A 17,518-nucleotide genomic window follows, 5' to 3' on the forward strand; every position below is an offset into this window, starting at 1 on the left:
AGCTAAAGCTACTGCAATAGCACAAGGGAGAAATCTCAAGGAGATGTCGGTTGATGAACTAATTGGATTGCTCATCACCTATGAGCTTGCAATAAATGAGAGGAAGAATGAGCAAATTAAAGCAAAGAAAACTACAGCTCTTAAGGCATTATCTTATTGCTCCAGTGAGGGAAGTGATTCAGAATCGGATGATAACATGGCACTCATCACTAAGAAATTTTGAGAATTCATGAGAAAGAACAAGAAATACACCAGAAAATTCAAGGGGTCAAAAGAAAAAAAGGGAGAGTCTAGCAGAAGGAAGCAAAAAGATGATCTTCCTATGTGTTGTAACTGTAGAGAATTTGGACACGTCAAGCCGGATTGTCCCCAGCTGAAGAAAGGGTCTAAGAAGAAGAAGAAGAAAACTCTAAAAGTGGGCTGGGACACACACATTACCAGTAGTTTGGAATCTGAATCCAGTGATGACGTGATGACGAATCTATGTCTGATGGCACATAATGACCACAAGGTACAATCCTTTTGTTCTGTTTCATCTTACTATTCAAGTGATTCAGAAAATGAAAATAGCATGCTCTCGTATAATGAATTGTACAATCCTTTTGTTCTGTTTCATCTTACTATTCAAGTGATTCAGAAAATGAAAATAGCATGCTCTCGTATAATGAATTGCATTAGGAATATTTGTACACCCTTAAAATGCTTGAGAAAATGAATAAGAAAAATTCTGGTTTGAAATTAAAATTGAAAGAATTTTCAAAGTTAGTTGAATGTCAAAATGAATCTTATGCATCTCTCATGAAAGACAAGAATTTGAAAATTGAGGAGTTAAAAATGAATTTGAAAAATAAAACTATGATTATTTGTAAATTTACTGAAGGTCAAAATAATTTTGAAAAACTCCTAAGAGCTCAAAGAAATTCCCTAGAGAAGGAAGGTCTTGGTTTTAATGGGAATGAGAATCTAAAACAAAAACATCTCTAAATGGGATATTTTGTAAGAGAGTCAAAATCGTATGTTCCAACTAAAGACTATCATAGAAATATTACATGTTTTAAATGTAAGAGGTTGGGTAACATAAAATTTGACTGTCCTTTCAAAAATAAAGATGTAAAACCTAAGAAAGTCTGGAAAGTCAAAGGAGAATCTAATATTAACCCCCATAGACCCAAGAAAATCTGGGTACCAAAAGTAGTTATCTGATTATGTCTTGCAGATGTGCTTGAGATAATCCTCCTCGAAGGACAAGTGGTATATGGATAGCGTATGCTCGCAACACATGATAAGAGATAAAGCTAAATTCGTATATATCATATCCAAAGATGAAGGATTTGTTACATTTGGGGATATTTCTAAAGTTAAAATCATTAGAGTTGGCAAAGTTGGTAAGGAACCTTCACTTGTCATTGATAATGTATTGTTAGTTGATGGATTGAAACATAACTTGTTGAGTATAAGTCAACAATGTGATAAAGGTTATAAAGTCTCATTTGAATATGAAAAATGTACTATAGAGAACAAATCTGAAAACAAAATATTATTTATTGCTGATCGTCATGAAAATGTATACACCACTAACCTTGATAATCTTGCTTCTCAACATGTCACTTTTTTTTCTACAATAAATGAGATTAGTTGGATTTGGCATAGGAGACTAGGACACGCAAATATGGACTTAATATCTAAACTTGTCAAAGAAGAATTAGTTAAGGGATTGCCTAAGATTAAATTCGTGAAAAATAAAATTTGTGATGCATGCCAACTAGGAAAACAAGCAAGAACGATATTTAAGAAGAAGAAAGTAATCTCTACTACTAGACCACTTCAAATGCTACACTTAGATTTATTTGGCCCAAACCCAACTCAGAGTTTAGGAGGAAAATCATATGCATTCGTCATAGTTGATGATTATTCACAATACACATGGGTACTATTTTTAGGTCACAAAGATGAAGTGTGTGAACAATTCATAAATCTGTGTAAAAAAATTCAAAATGAAGAGGGTTATACTATCATTAAAATCCGAAGTGATATGGGTAGAGAATTTAAAAATCAAAGCATGCAAGATTATTGCAATTCAATAGGAATAACTCATAATTTTTTAGCTCCAAGAACCCCGCAGCAGAATGGTGTAGTTGAAAAGAAGAATAGGTCTATACAAGAAATGGCCAGAACTATGCTTAACGAATATAAACTACCTAAGTACTTCTAGGCTGAAGCAGTAAATACCGCCTGCTATGTTCTAAATAGAGTATTGATTAGACCATCTCTAAATAAGATTCCGTACGAATTATGGAATAACCATAGACCAAACATATCATATTTTCATGTCTTTGGTTGTAAATGTTTTGTGCTTAGAGACAATGAACATTTAGGAAAGTTTGATGTGAAATCAGATGAAGGTATTTTTTTTAGGATTTTCCTTAGATAGTAAAGCCTACAGAGTTTCTAATAAACGAACATTAACCGTTATAGAATCAATTCATGTAGTGTTCGATGAGTCAAATCCCTTCTCCAAAAGGACTAATGAAGATGAAATTGAGATAAATAAGGAATTTGAAAAATTGTCCATTAAAAATGATTCAGAAAAGAGAAATGAAATTAAGAAATCGTCAGCTGAAACTAATCAAATTGAAAATGAGGCTAATGAGATACCTAGAGAATGAAAGTACATAAAAAATCATCCCATTGATCAAATAATAGGTGAACCATTATGTGAAGTAGCTACTCGATCCTCACTTAGGAGTCATTTTGCCTTTCTATCTCAATAAGAACCTAGAAATGTGAGTGAAGCAATTAAGGATGAATAGTGGGTGATGTCCATGCAAAAAGAGTTAAACCAGTTTGAAAGAAATAAAGTATGGACATTAGTTCCTAGACCTAAGGATAAGACAATTATTGGAACAAAATGGATATATAAGAACAAGAAAGATAAACATGGGATAGTTGTTAAAAATAAGGCAAGACTAGTAGTTTAGGGATATAACCAAGAAGAAGGAATAGATTTTGAGGAAACCTTTGCACCTGTAGCTAGGATGGAAGCCATTCGAATGCTTTTAGCCTATGCTGCTTTTAAGGATTTCAAGCTATATCAAATGGATGTCAAAAGCGCGTTTTTAAATGGCTACATAAGTGAAGAGGTATATGTAGAACCACCCCCCAGGTTTTGAAAACCATAAGAATCCAAATCACGTTTATAGACTAACAAAATCCTTGTATGATTTCAAGCAAGCTCCTAGAGCTTGGTATGAGAGATTAAGTGGCTTTCTATTGGACAATGGATTTATCAGAGGGAGGATAGACACAACACTTTTCATAAAGTCTAAGAAAGATGACTTGCTCCTAGTTCATGTATATGTAGATGATATCATATTTGGAACTACAAATAAAGACTTGTGCAATGAGTTTGCAAGCACTATGCAAAATGAATTTGAGATGAGCATGATGGGCAAACTAAATTTCTTCTTAGGACTTCAGGTCAAACAAGCAAAACATGGAATCTTTATAAATCAATCGAAGCACATTAGAGATCTGCTCAAAAAGTTTAACATGGAAGATGGAAAAATACTAGGAACACCTATGAGCTCTTCTTTGAAATTAGAATACGTAGCTCTTTCCATAGCTGAGGCAAAATATGTAGCGGTAGGAAGTTGTTGTGCTCAAACACTATACATGAAGTAACAACTGACAGATTTTGGATTAAGTTATGACACAATTCCTATAAGATGCAACAATATGAGTGCAATAAACATCTCAAAGAATCCTATCTTACATTCATGAACTAAACATATAGAAATAAGACATTATTTTCTTCATAATCATGTGCAAAAAGGAGATGTGACACTTGAGTTTGTATGCACAGATGAACAATGGGCAAACATATTCACGAAACCACTTGCAGAAGATAGGTTTATCCAAATTAGGTGTGAATTATGCATGATGCATAGTCGAGAGGATGCCTGGAATTATATTAGATGACATAATTCAGAGGGAGCACCGTCACTTAATATTTACAGTTGGTTAAAAATTTCAAATCCGGCTCATTTGTTCTCATTTGGTATCACATTTGGTATTAAAATCATATCATGATAAGGGCATATTGACATTTAGTGTCTATGAAATTTGTCACACTGTGTATGTTCACATTGTACTTTACATTCAACAACACAACTTTCTGCATTACCAAAGGGGAGAAGTAAATTGAATTAACATAAGGAGACACATTTCACAATACAATTCTTTAAAATCTGATGGTTGAACAAGTTCAAAACTTTAAGATCTAACAGGGGAGAAGATTATAAGATTATGTCCACTCATGTATTATTATACACCTTTTTGTTGATGTCAAAAAGGGGAGAAGAATCAGGCTATAGCAAAAATAGGCAAAAATGATTGGCAAAACTAATTGTGTGTGAGCATGAGCATATTTCATTTGGCATGAGCATAGTTCATTTACTAGATATTTGTGCATTATTTGAATGGGAGTCTTGTTAGGCGTAACTCATTCTATATTTTTGCTCGTGTATTTGTCATCATAAAAAAGGGGGAGATTGTTGACTCTATGAGTTCAATCTTGTTTTGATAATGACAAATCACTTGGTATATAATTTGTGCATTGAGATTGTGAAATGGAATAATATTTAGCATGCACGGAAGGATAGAAAGTCATGGAAGCCATGAAGACTAAAGTATATACATCTTGGCAAAATCCATGGAACTAAAAGAGTTCAAGAATGAAGATACAAGCAGCAAGTTCAATATCATCATGGGAATGAGTATTTAGAACTGAATGTATTTACATATTTCATATGATTTAATTTAAGGCTCAAATATACCCTAGACTGACCTTAGGACTCATGCATCTCATGGACATCATTAGGGGATATTAATGGACTTAGAGAGTTTTTTAAAAACCCGGAAAATATTTTATAAAATAGCAAAGAAAGGGAGCAAAAAGCAAATTTTTGAAAATAAAAAGGAAAATCTAGAAAATGTTCAGTTCAAAAGACCGAACTCCCTGACCAGTCGTCGGAAGATTCAACTTCAGAAGACCGAAGTTAAGCTTAGTCATCTGAAGAATTTCTCCAAAAGACCGAAGATTAAGTTAGTCGTCTGAAGAATTATTGGAGAAACAAAGAAACAAGCAGAAGCACACTAGAAGACTGAACCCTAACATCAATTGTCTGAACCCAAACTTCAAACGTTTGACCCTGTATCCAGGTTTAATTTTTCGAAACTCTAAGGAACTTCGGTCGTTTGAGCTCTAATCCTTAGTCATCTGAACTTATGGGAAGATTAAAATTTTGATTTTTAATGAGAGAACACACGAGTTATTTCCACAATCAAGTTGATTTAACAGTTAGAAATCATCCTAAGGGTAAGGTTACCTATATAATAAACATCTAAACCCTAGTGCCCCCAAAAGAAAAGAACTTTGGCATACGATCGAGCATATTGTTTGTTTTAGCACAACTTGGGAGAACTTTGATCACACTACTGAAGTTTTTGCTTGGGATTTGAAAGTTTATACATCAAATCTGAGCTAAGGCTATCTTGATCTTCGAAAGGCAATTTATCAATCGTTGTGCTTTCATTTTGGTATTGAGGTTTGGTAAATCGATTTTCTTGTTAATATTTATTTTCATAGAGCTCTTCATCTAAATCGATTTGCTTGTTAATATTTATTGTCAAAGAGTTTTTTGTCTCAAAATCCATTATTGAATTTTTGTTGAGAGATTGATTTTGAGTGTGCTTATATTAAATTGTTTTGACAAGATCACTATTTGAGAAAAGTTTTCACCATTGGTTAAACAAGTTTGATTCAAGTGTGTATTCAGTTAAAGACTCGATATTTTCAATATTACAAAACCACTTGATTAAATATCCTTAGTGTTCATAACTATGTATATTATTGAGGGATATTTTCTGAAAAATATTATATTAGGTTGGTTGATCTTTGGAACTCATATCATATATATATATACATATATTTTCATATTACAAAGATCATACTGTGTTTGGATACTTGGAAGAAAACTTATTGATTAGATCGTTACTATATTCAAGACAAAATTTTTAATAAGATCACACTTGGTATTCGTGCATCTAATAAGTTGAACTAGAATCCTAATTTCTTTAAAACTTTTACTTATACCATTATTTTGGGAGATTTGATAAAAGGGAAATTGTGTGAAGCATATTATTCATATAACTATCATATCGTTACATACATACTGAGCTTCAAGTTTCATCATATGGATGTGTTAGGATTTCAATTGTACTCACTAGCTTTGTTAGAAGCAATATTGAGTTGTTTTGTAGATTTGAAATTCTATATTGTAATCATGGTTTGGGTTGTGAACCGGGTTAGGAGGAAGTTGTACCTCTTGTAAGCAGAGGATGTAAGGGAAGCTCCGTCTCGGTTAAAGGAGCAGGGATTTAGTGGAATCCTTGAGTGGGTTGCTCAAGGCGAGGACGTAGGCTGAGTTGGCTGAACCTCATAAAAATTGTGTTTGTATTCTCTCTTCCTTTACTCCTTTTATTTTCTACAACACATTTCAATATCTATCTTGCATGTATATGTTGAATAACCTCACACGCACTTGACAATTAATTGGGTGAAAAGAATTTATTGATATAATAATTTAAATCAATCTTAAACCCCTACAATTAATTTGTTAAATATAAAAATAGAGATTAAGTGGTAAGTAATATTAAAGGTTTTTAAAAATACCCAATTCACCCACCCTCTTGGGATTACACCTAAATTAACACTATATGTTTTGAAAAATCTATTCTTGAGAGTTCTTGCTTATTTGATCTTTCCCACAATATTTCATATATAAATATTTGATTAGGAAGATCTTGTTTTTGGCTTGCTAGTCTTGGCATTCAAATCGCAAGACTTGAAAGTTTGGATATAATTTTTGATATTGTTTTACCAGTCCAAATCCAGAATATCTATTGTCCTTTACATTTAGAACATCTTTGAGATATTTGATTTGCGTTGGTTTAAACTTCCTTTGATTGTTTGTTTATTGAATATAACATCTTGTATCAAAGGTTGTATTATCTCATATACCTTCACTCGCACATTTTGGAGAGTTAACATGTTAGATCTCACTTGAGCATTAAATCCATATCGTCTGTGAGTGCATATATTTGGATCATATTGTTGTACAAATCTGCTTGTCTTAGAAGCACCTTTACTTGTACGAAAAAGTTTATTTGATTGTAATTTAGGCGTGGCTTGAAGTGGAAATTCTCCGCCCCATAAGGAGAATGTATAAAGGTTGAGGTCAACGCTAGTAATTTGACCTGGTTGTAATCGGTGTTGCTCCACCCGTTAAGTGAGTTGTAGTGTAATCCTCAGGCTTGCGAGCTGAGGCGGGAACGTAGGCATGTTTGCCAAACCCCGATAATATATTCGGTGTTACCTTTACTTTACTTGCTTTATATTCTGCTTCTTACTTGATTCAATCTCTTTGCTGCATAATCTGTATTTACAATATGAAATAAAGAATTAATACATTTAGTTAAGCACTTATTCAGAATATGATTTTTTGTTATAATCAATTAGATTTACAAAAATGATTTTAGTATTGAAAGTTGGTTTACCTCAGCAAATATACTTCAATAGTACGATTAATTACCAACTCTTTAACTTCAACTGATCTAATCTAAGATTTACAAAAATTTTGCTATTCTAACTTCTTAATCTAGCATACAACCAACAAGACTATGTTTCAATCAAAAATTAATTTTCAATCTTCAACAACATTAATGTTCAGCACTTTCTTAAATATCCAACAAGATTCAATATTCAACAAGAGTTTATATTAAGCACTATTCAATATTCAGCAAGAGTTTATATTCAGCACTATTCAATATTCATTCAGTTCTTGAAAAAAGTAAAATCATGCACGCAGGTTATATCTTGCAGAAATTAAGAGTTTAGGGAAGAAGAAGTTGAACACCTTTATTTTTACAAGGTTTGGCCGCAACCTACGTCCTTGCCTTAAGCAACTCGCTATGAGGATTTCCTTTCCCAACTTCGTTGCCAGGTAAACTTACAACCTCTCTCCATTCAAGGTGGAGTTCACCTTTCTAACAAGAAAAACCCTCTCGCAGGGCAACGATTCACAATACCTGAATCATCAACACAGAACAACCAAGGCAACAATGGTTTGTACAAGATAAATCTCCTTAAATGAGTATATTAGTACACACTAGAATAAAAATACTTCAAATAAACAATATGAAAGTTGACGTTCGAAAGTATATCACCAAAAATCTAATTTACGAGTGTATGTTTCGAAATAAAAAATCAGAATTTCTTTAGTTCGCAACAAGAACACAATAGTAGTATAACCAAAAAAATGTGTATGCCATTCTCTTTTCCGTAGTGTGTTCTTCTTTTCAGTAGTGTTTTCTTCTTATCGGTAGTGTGTTCTTCTTTTCATTAGTGTGTTCTTCTTACCCTAATGTGCGAGAATATGATGTTTAAATAGTGCACTAGGGTTTCAAGAAAATTCCCTAAAGTTTTCTCTTAGTTTGGAAACCAATCAAGCAAGATATGAAAACAAGATCTGCGCTGTAACTCATTTGAACATACGCATCAATCGACTGTACTTGAAGGGTTAGTTGCATGTGCTCTTTTAAAAATAGCACATTCTAAAAGTTAGAATGGGTTCAGTAGACTGTGTCCGATAGGTCAGTCTCCTAATCCTATTCTGTTTGCATATTTTCAAACTCAGTGGCACCATAGTCGCCTGATGAAGTGTCATCAGGCGACTGTCCTATCAGTAACACTTGTTTTTCAATATTTTTGGTTCCAAACTTAAATTTATGTATTGGAAAACTTAATTTGGACTTTGAGAAAATATTTTTCATGTATAAAATTAGGTATCGAAGTCCAATGACATATTCTAGGAGCTTCAATCACTCAATATTTGATTTTGAAGTATTTACATGAGACTTTCATCTTATTATTGTATCTAGGTGCCTACGTCTTCATGTTGCGAAGCTTCCAATATGTCTTTTGAGGTTTATGCACTGCTTTAATGAGCTTCATGTCCCACATAACTTTATATCCTTCATGATTCATGACTTTAAGTGTTCAAATTAATTAAGCTCTTCAAGTACGCTAACAGAAACACTTAAGTCCTGAAACTCAAACTTACATAGACATGTTAAGTAACCTTGATTTGTTATCATCAAAATGAGATTAAGCCTTGTTAGTCCAACACGTCCTCCAGTGGAAGATAGGGAGGCTATTTCTTTGTTTATGAACACATTGATAGGTTCATATTTTGGCCACCTTATCGGTAGTACCTTGTAAAGTTTCACAGATTTTGTAATTACTAGGGAGAGAATAGAAAGCGCCTTTAAGACAGGAAAGGTGAAAAGTGCAAGTTCCAAACTCGATCCAATTAAAAAATGGGTTAGCAAGAAATAGGAAAAAGAAAAGTAGAAGATATAAGGGCACCCATGCCAGGAGGGCAAGGCCCAGCTTATAAATGAGAATTTTGCCTATGAGCCCGTGGTCAATCTAGTAGCACAATTAGGTGCACGACCTCAAGTAATTTCCTTCGGGCCTTTGCCCTTTTTGAGACATCACGGCCCTCAGACTCCAAAAATAAGGATTCCCTAAAGGACAAAGAAGGATTGATCCAATTCCTATGGCTTACTCAGAATTATTTCCTCAACTGATCGAAAGGCAGCTTATCTCATCCATTTCTAGAGTGCCCATTCATCCTCCATTCCTGAAATGGTAGGACCCAGATGCTTGATACGCGTACCATGCCAATGCTCCCAAGCACACTATTGATCACTACTAGTCATTCAAATACAGAATCTAGGCCTTAAGGGATGCGGTCTGGCTAGAATTTGATGCCAAGGAGCATCAATGCTTTAGAGGAATAAGTGGAGAAAAGCAGGAAGCTGGAACTAGATCAATTCTCATTAAATCTGTTTTACAAAAAGCTATGCCTAGCAGGAATGCTTAGAAAGGATGTCGTTTGCCCTGAAGGGACATTTTGTGATTGTTAGAAAAAAGATAGTTGGTTAGTGTAGAGATGCCTGACTTTTCGGCTGTTTATACAAGAACTTGTGGAGCTCGGCTGGATAGAAGTTTGCACCATGAAAGAAAATACAGAGATACATGCAGTAGAAGAAGGAAAGTATGAACATTCTCAATATACTAACAGGCCATTTGTTCCTACCTCGAAAAGATCTCTTGATTCGGGAAGAAGTCAACCAAACACCAACTCGATTAGTGATATCGATTCCCAGAGCATTCTCGTGCAAAAGTAACCAAGCAGTACCATGGAAGTACGGGTATGAGGCTAGCAATGAAGATTGGACCCAAAATGTCGTGGGGGTTAGCGGGACAACCCATAGTGGAAGAATCTACATGTATGAGCCTATGGAAAAGGAATGTAGAAAAAAAATCAGGGAAGGCTAATAAAGTAGTTAAAGAATCAGTCCCCTACAATGATGCGGAGGAGTTCCTAAAATTAATCAAACACAGGGAATACAGTGTAGTGGACCAGCTTAGTAAACTGTCAGCACATATATTTGTGTTGTCTCTACTCCTCTATTTGCTTAACAAGGTTTAATCTCGTTTTGATGATAACAAAGTAAGGATACTAATTTTGCTTTCAAGTTATATTTCAGGCATAATACTTTTCACAAACATAATGGATAAACTTGGTAAAGATTGATTAAAACTCACCTTAAGTTCACAAGTCATGAAGAATACAAGCTCATTGAATTATTGAACAAGCCTGGACAACATTAAAGCGATACTACATGAAGACTTAGGAATTAAATGTAATTGAATATTCTTAGAGTCTCATGTAAGTACTCTTAAACTTCAATTTCATTATGAAGCTCTTAGGATTAATAATGGACGTAGAGACCTGCTTAAGAATATGGAAAATATTTTTATAAAGTCCAAAATACTTTTCAAAGTAAATACAAACAAGTTTTGGAATCAAAATATGGAAAAAAACTGAGTTATATAGTGCTCAGGCAACTGAGGCAAATAGCTCAGACGACTGAACTACTACTATAAGTGTAAAATGAAATCATAATATAATCCTTGTGCTTGTGAGCCAAGGAGGGGATGTAGGCATTTTTCCGAACCTCGATAACATATATGATATTATCTCTCTTTACCTGCTTTACCTTGCATGCGTAATTAGTCTACTCGTGTATTTTAATTTTAACATATATATTGATTTATTTTATATCTGCACTAAATTGACCTTAAGGTTATGAAGTACTGCTATTGGTTAATTGACCTAGAGGAGAAATTTTAAAATACCAATTCACCCCCGTCTTGGGATTACAGTAAAGTTAATAGTTCGATCAACCGAGCAAGTCAAACTTTTGACTCAAGGCTAGTTCGATCGACCGAGCTGATTTGTACTAAAAAGGTTTGGTCAACTAAGGCTTTTGAATTAAGCTTAAAAACCCAACGTTAGTCGACCGAAGTTACCTAAAGTTGTTCCAAAACCACTGTTTGATTTTAGTTTTTATGAAAATGGTTTTTGGTTAAACTCTAGGTGCCCTAAGGTTAGCCTACAGTCATCTGAGCATTCAAGTCATATCATGTCGATGCATACATTATTACAGACCAGATAATAAAAATTTAAATGCAATTATAATAAAGAATAAACGTCTTTTTCTTCTTTTTACTCTTCTCTTGATGGAATACGCCAAGCTGTTATGTGAGCTTTAAGTTCTGTTTTGGCTTCCATTTCTCCTATAACTTATGTTCGTATTGACATGTAAACATGTTCACACACTAGATGTAGACATAAGATACACGTGTTTTGTCAGTATCAAAATAGGGATTAGACTCAAAAAAGTCAACAAGTATATATTAAGAATTTTAAATTTTAAAGGCATGAAAAGATTCCAAAACATTATGATCATTTGTTAGTTTGAGTTTTTGTTTTTGTTTTTTTTTTTAATTTTAAAAGATAGTGTCTGAGCAAGGGAATTGAGATCATTGATTTTATATTCTACAATTGCTTTTTATAAAAAGATTGATTTTTTAAAAAAACTTTATCAAAAAATAATTAAAAATAAATTTTTTTCATTGTAATAAAATTGTCATAAGAATTTTTTTATTTTTTTTGCTACTAACATACAAAGATTGAGTGTGAAAAATCGTAATCTCAAAATGCTATAGCATGCTTTTTTAAGTGATAATGAAAACAAATATTAAACATAAATCTCAAATACAATATGTTTTTATATTTAATTCTGATAAGCTATTAGAAAAATAATTTGTAAATATTATCAGTATTTTGTTGATTTGTCCAACACTAATATAAGGTTTTGTTGACCTTGACTTAATTTAAGGTTCAAAATTAATGTTTCAAAATATAATTTTAATTTCCTTTGTTAAAAAAAGGCTTAAATTTGAATTTTTGTGGATTTAGAATAGAATTTTTGAATAGAGTTTTTATTATATTTTTTCTTTAAATTTATGTAAATTTAAATTTGGAGATCAAATGACTAGCTGATATTATTTTTAAGAAAGTAATAAATCTTTACTTTTATTTTTATTTTTATTACGCACCGGGTTTCCACGTGTCCATTTTACGGTTCACGTGACTAATGTCGCGCCCCTTGAAGCTGACCCTACAACTCCAAAGAAAAGTAAATTTTAGGAATTCAGGGACAAAATTAAATTCGGGAGGGTTTGAACACCTAATCTCGTGAGAGGCACTCCTACAGCCCGCACGTCTTTGCGTTGCTAAAAAATAATAATAATATAAATAAATGGAATAAAAGGCGTGGAAGGAGGAAATGGGGAATTGTAGATGTGGTCCTTCAAGGCTGCAGAAAAAAACAACGAAAAGTGAGTCGTACTAAAAACAGGAAAACAAGGCACGTGTGAGGCTCGCTTGTCTTTATTTAGTCCGCGTCTTAGGCTCGTGGTTCGCACGCTCCCCTGTGTCGCCGTCTCCCGTCACACACACGCTCTCTCTCTCTCTCTCTCTCTAAAACACCTTCACCACAACGACACGGAGTTGCAAGACCTCAGCTGCTGCGTTTTCCCCCTCCATCTCTCCCCAAACACTTCCGATTCGCTGAAGCCATTTATTCGTATTCGTGTTTTCTGGGTCTTCTTTCTCTTTCATCCATTGTCGTTCTTCGATTGAAGGTTGGCAGATCCCTCCTTTTTTTCGTTTTTAATTTTTTGATTTCTTGTGCATTCGATTTGGAGTATGGATTTCCATTTTCTTATCAGCCCGTTGTTTTGATTTAGGGTTTTGAAGGAAACGGTTTTTGTTGTTTCTTAACTGCTGTTTTGACTGCTAATTCTCCGTTACAAAGTAGAATATATTAGCTTCTTAATTTTTTTATTTTTAATTTTTTTTTGGGTTTGAAGCTTAATCAAAGAAACCTTTTTCTTTCCTTTCTTTTCTAATTTTTTCTCATGATTCAAGCGGGCTAGATAATTGTTCTGTTGTAACATTGGCAAATGTCACACGACTTGCTGGTGTGCTGACAAAGCTCGACTACATTCTTGGTCTATTTTTCATTTCTTGAGTGTCGATTTGATTGTTTGATTGTGCATTGGATGTCTCTAGTTTTTGCATTAAGATTATTAGGGTATTGCAGGGAGTTTAATGTCGGCTTCTAATTCTTTAAAAAGCCGGTGAGCTTGTATGGATCCAAGTATGGATTCAGAAGTTCCAGCTCCTCTAGTTGACAAGGTCAATGTGATAATGGAGACATCACGAGACAGGTCAGTGCTTGAAGGCCTTGGGTTTGATTTTCGGACCATTGAAGATCATTTTGATTGCTTACATATTGAAGTGGCTGGATTTGAAAATTTTCATTTCTTAAGTTGTCAGTGCTTGAAAACCCTGGGTTTGATTTTCGGGCCATTAAACGCCCATTTTTGATTGCTTGTCATCTCGAAGTTGCTGGATTGAAATTTATCATTTTTTACAGTTCTAATTCATAGTTTATGAACTGTGGAGAGAGACGGAGAGAGGGGATTGTTATGTGGCTACCAGTTCAGGTAAACATTGTTGTGTCACTTAAACAGACATGCCTTGTCAAAAACTACCATAGACAAGCACACTGTTAAAAACAATGCAAGTATGAAATACATTTGTATTGTGCTTCCGCCTTCATAAAATCAACAAGCCTCTTGCCCTCCACAAACCAAAAGTTGAAGATTGAGTGAAATAAATTACTGTTGAAATTATGCTAAGCAAAATTATTGTTTGCAAAAGCTTTTTAGTGGCTACAGATATTAAAAATGTTCCCCAAATAAATAATATATTGTTTTATTCTTCAATTGATAAATTGTGGAAAGGCATAGTTGATAAAACCTAAAAGTAACATTTATTCAGCCCTTAATTCTTTAAGTTCATAATATTCATTCAGTGAAAGGTGAAAAATGTGAAGATATTTATTTCAGAGAATACACCTTTGCTAGCAAGCTTCATTCATCATGGTTATTAAAAGTAGTGTTTACTGGTTGCATGTATTTTGGAGGTTGCAAATAGTCAGATCGGCCCATAGCTTCCCAGTTTACATTTTCATGACAAACCCTTAAAATTTTAAAGCCCATATAAAACATGTTTAAATGTTGTGTTCACTGACCTGGTCTGGACTTTCTGCTGGTCTTCTCTATGCATAGTCTACAACTGTGTTTTCTTTATTTGTTCTCTAAGTATATAGTTTGATTACCAACCTCCCGAAATTTTCTCTGCATTTATCTATACTTTTCTAGTTTTTTTGCCTACATCTTTATCCTTATCTCATTCTTATTTCTTATATGCATGGTTATGCCTGAATTAATTTGTGTTAGCTGAAACCAATTCAGTTAAACTCAGTTGCATTACGTGGCTGCAACATACATTTACTTAGGCTGACAGGATAGTTATAGATTAGGGCAAAAGACACTTACCTTCCTTGAGATTTCTGAAATTTCAGGGACCCTCCTGAGGTTTCAAAAATGTCATAGACCTTTCCTGAGGTTTGGCAAAAAGACACGAACCTCTGCCCAAAAAACTTTGTCTTTTGTGAAATACAAGGAGATTTTTCTGTCCTTTTAACAAACCTCCTCCCTAGAATTCTTGAAACAGCAGGGGAGGTCAATGGAATTTTTGAAACCTCAGGGGAGGTCCCTGTCTTTTTGTCAAACCTCAAGGGAGATAAATGTCTTTTGCCCTGTAAATTACTGTTTTCACTAATGCTTTGTCCAAATTAATTAGTAGCTGCTTAGTTTTTATCCAATTGCATAAAGCTCCAACTGTAGGCACTGTATCTGACTTCTAGAGTTTGCTATGCTACTATAATATTTTTATAATTTGTTCCATGCAAGCAGTATTTGTACATTAAAGCCACAGTGAGATCTTTGCTGGATTTCTAAGACATTTGTGGTGCAGATCTCTTCCTAGCAAAAAGAATCATGTGAAAGTTCCGAAAAGAATTCATAAGTCTGAGAGGGAGAAACTAAAGCGTGAACATTTGAATGAGCTCTTTCTTGACTTGGCCAATGCTATTGGTAATTGCTACGTCTGTTCCTTTCAGTATTTTTGATTCACTGTCAATTACCAACAGATCTGTCAGAGACCACTTTCCCGTAATTAATTTTAATTGTAAGTAAGAATATCTTTTGAAATGGAGACATCTTGTATTTTACTTTAATAACTTTTTCCTTTTATTCATTTAACAGACTTGTCTAACCAGAATAATGGCAAGGCTTTTATATTGAATGAAGCTACTCGACTGTTAAAGGATATGCTCGCTCAGGTTGAGTGCCTCAAAAGGGAGAATGCAACGTTGCTCTCTGAATCTCAATATGTAAGGTTCTTAAAATTTACGCATCGCTCCTGTCATGGCATTACAAGAATAATGATTACTGAAAGGGCATTGAATGAGAATATGTTGGATTTTAATGAAATGTTCCCCCTTATTACAAATTTGCTTTATTGAAATGTCAGAAGAAACAGGGATTCTCTGTTGCCATGCAACAGCAGAATCTGTTCCCAAATTAGAAATTCTTCCTGTAATCGCATGACTTGTTCCTTTAATCCCATCAATTTCTCTCTTTGTGAGAGGAAACCCATACGTTCTGCTCTTGCATCATTCTGTTCAGCACAAAATGCTTAGGCTCTTTGAAATAATTGAGGACAGGTGACTATGGAGAAGAATGAGCTGAGAGATGAGAACTCTGCACTGGGATCTCAGATAGAGAAGCTCCGAAGCGAGATGGAAGTGAGTGTGGCCCAGCCCAAACCTGACCTGAATGTAGCTCCTGAATTTCATAACCCAGAAACGACACCACATTTGGTTGAGGACTGTATCGGATTGCCTACTTTGGAGCCCTCATTGCAGCAAGCACCTGTAGTGGGTCCTGTGTATGTCATCCAAGCTTATGGTGAGCCTGATACTGTTCATCTTGCATCCAAGCCTATGTCAAATGTGAGTAAACCGCATGCTAGGTACCCTACGCCAACAGATTCATGGCCGTCCCAACTCCTTGGCAAGCAACCACAGGCAAGGGAGGAATTGTTGGTTAATGGTAGCAACGCCATTAGTACTAGAATTGTTGGATGAGGCCTGATGTATGATTTTTTTCATGTTCAGTGTTTGTAGGTTTCCTTGGCTCAAATTCCCCTACCTTGCTTTTGGGGTATTGCCATTTGTAACTTAGCTGTTTATTTATATATTAGATGATGGATGTTAATTGATTTTATAGCAGAAAATATTGGATGATTTATGGTTTGTTGTTTTTTTTTTGGGAGAAAATGAAGAAGAATATATTATATAAGTACAAAAGGAAATACAAAATGTTAGAAAGTTCGAAGAACAAAATAAGGGTTAGGGGTGTACGAAAATGATTGAAAAACCAAAAATTGAAACATAACTTGACCGTTTCGCATTTTAGTTCGGTTTTTGGTTGTGGTTTTTGGTTTTGGTTTCATTTATCTTTCAAAATTGGCTTTTTGTTTTGGTTTTATAAATATGCCAATCCAAAAAAAAAAAAAAAAACATAATTCAGTTTTTCAAATTCAGATATTATGTACATTTATTTAAATTATTTTAAAATTATAATTTTAAATGAAAATATAGAAATTGTTACAATAGACCTTTTATAAGGGAGGTGTGAGGGGGGAATAGATGGACGCTAACGCCATTTTTGCAGGTAAATGTTGCGTTCCAATGGTACAATTTTAAATGTTCTCACATCAAGTTGTTTAAAACCTAATTCTTGTAGTTTGCAATTTAAGTTGAGATTTTGAAATTTGAGTTGAAGTTTTTATTAGTTATATAGTAGAAATTGGTATTTTGTATCTTAAATTAGGTTATATTGAAGTCAGTTTGGCGATTTGAGGCATCGTTGTGAAACTCCCAAATTGAGGTTAGGTGTTTTTTTTTTTTTGTCTCAACTTTTCATGTATAAATGATGAATGCATATTAAATTTATTTGAATAAATGACGAGCACATATGAAATTTTGTATTTGAGATCAT

At 34.0% G+C, this 17,518-nt stretch overlaps 1 protein-coding gene across 1 annotated transcript; it reads left to right on the forward strand.

The window, feature by feature from the left end:
- The first annotated feature begins 12,954 nt into the window (after positions 1-12,954).
- LOC131146252 (transcription factor bHLH47-like) lies at positions 12,955-16,763 on the forward strand. The gene is made up of 5 exons (XM_058095725.1): positions 12,955-13,183; positions 13,645-13,771; positions 15,429-15,547; positions 15,719-15,846; positions 16,180-16,763. Exons 2-5 carry the CDS (start codon positions 13,692-13,694, stop codon positions 16,600-16,602), a joined length of 750 nt encoding a protein of 249 aa, XP_057951708.1. The 5' UTR covers positions 12,955-13,183; positions 13,645-13,691; the 3' UTR covers positions 16,603-16,763.
- The last annotated feature ends 755 nt before the right edge of the window (positions 16,764-17,518 follow it).

This window comes from Malania oleifera, chromosome 13 (genome assembly GCF_029873635.1).
Source record: "Malania oleifera isolate guangnan ecotype guangnan chromosome 13, ASM2987363v1, whole genome shotgun sequence".
NCBI classification, from domain to species: Eukaryota; Viridiplantae; Streptophyta; class Magnoliopsida; order Santalales; family Ximeniaceae; genus Malania; species Malania oleifera.

Bases quoted from the DNA above. Each gene is read 5' to 3' on its own strand.
- LOC131146252 (XM_058095725.1), top strand. From the start codon at position 13,692: ATGGATCCAAGTATGGATTCAGAAGTTCCAGCTCCTCTAGTTGACAAG. The intron at 15,548-15,718 runs GTAATTGCTACG...TTCATTTAACAG, and splicing joins TGACTTGGCCAATGCTATTG to ACTTGTCTAACCAGAATAAT. The intron at 15,847-16,179 runs GTAAGGTTCTTA...AATTGAGGACAG, and splicing joins TGCTCTCTGAATCTCAATAT to GTGACTATGGAGAAGAATGA.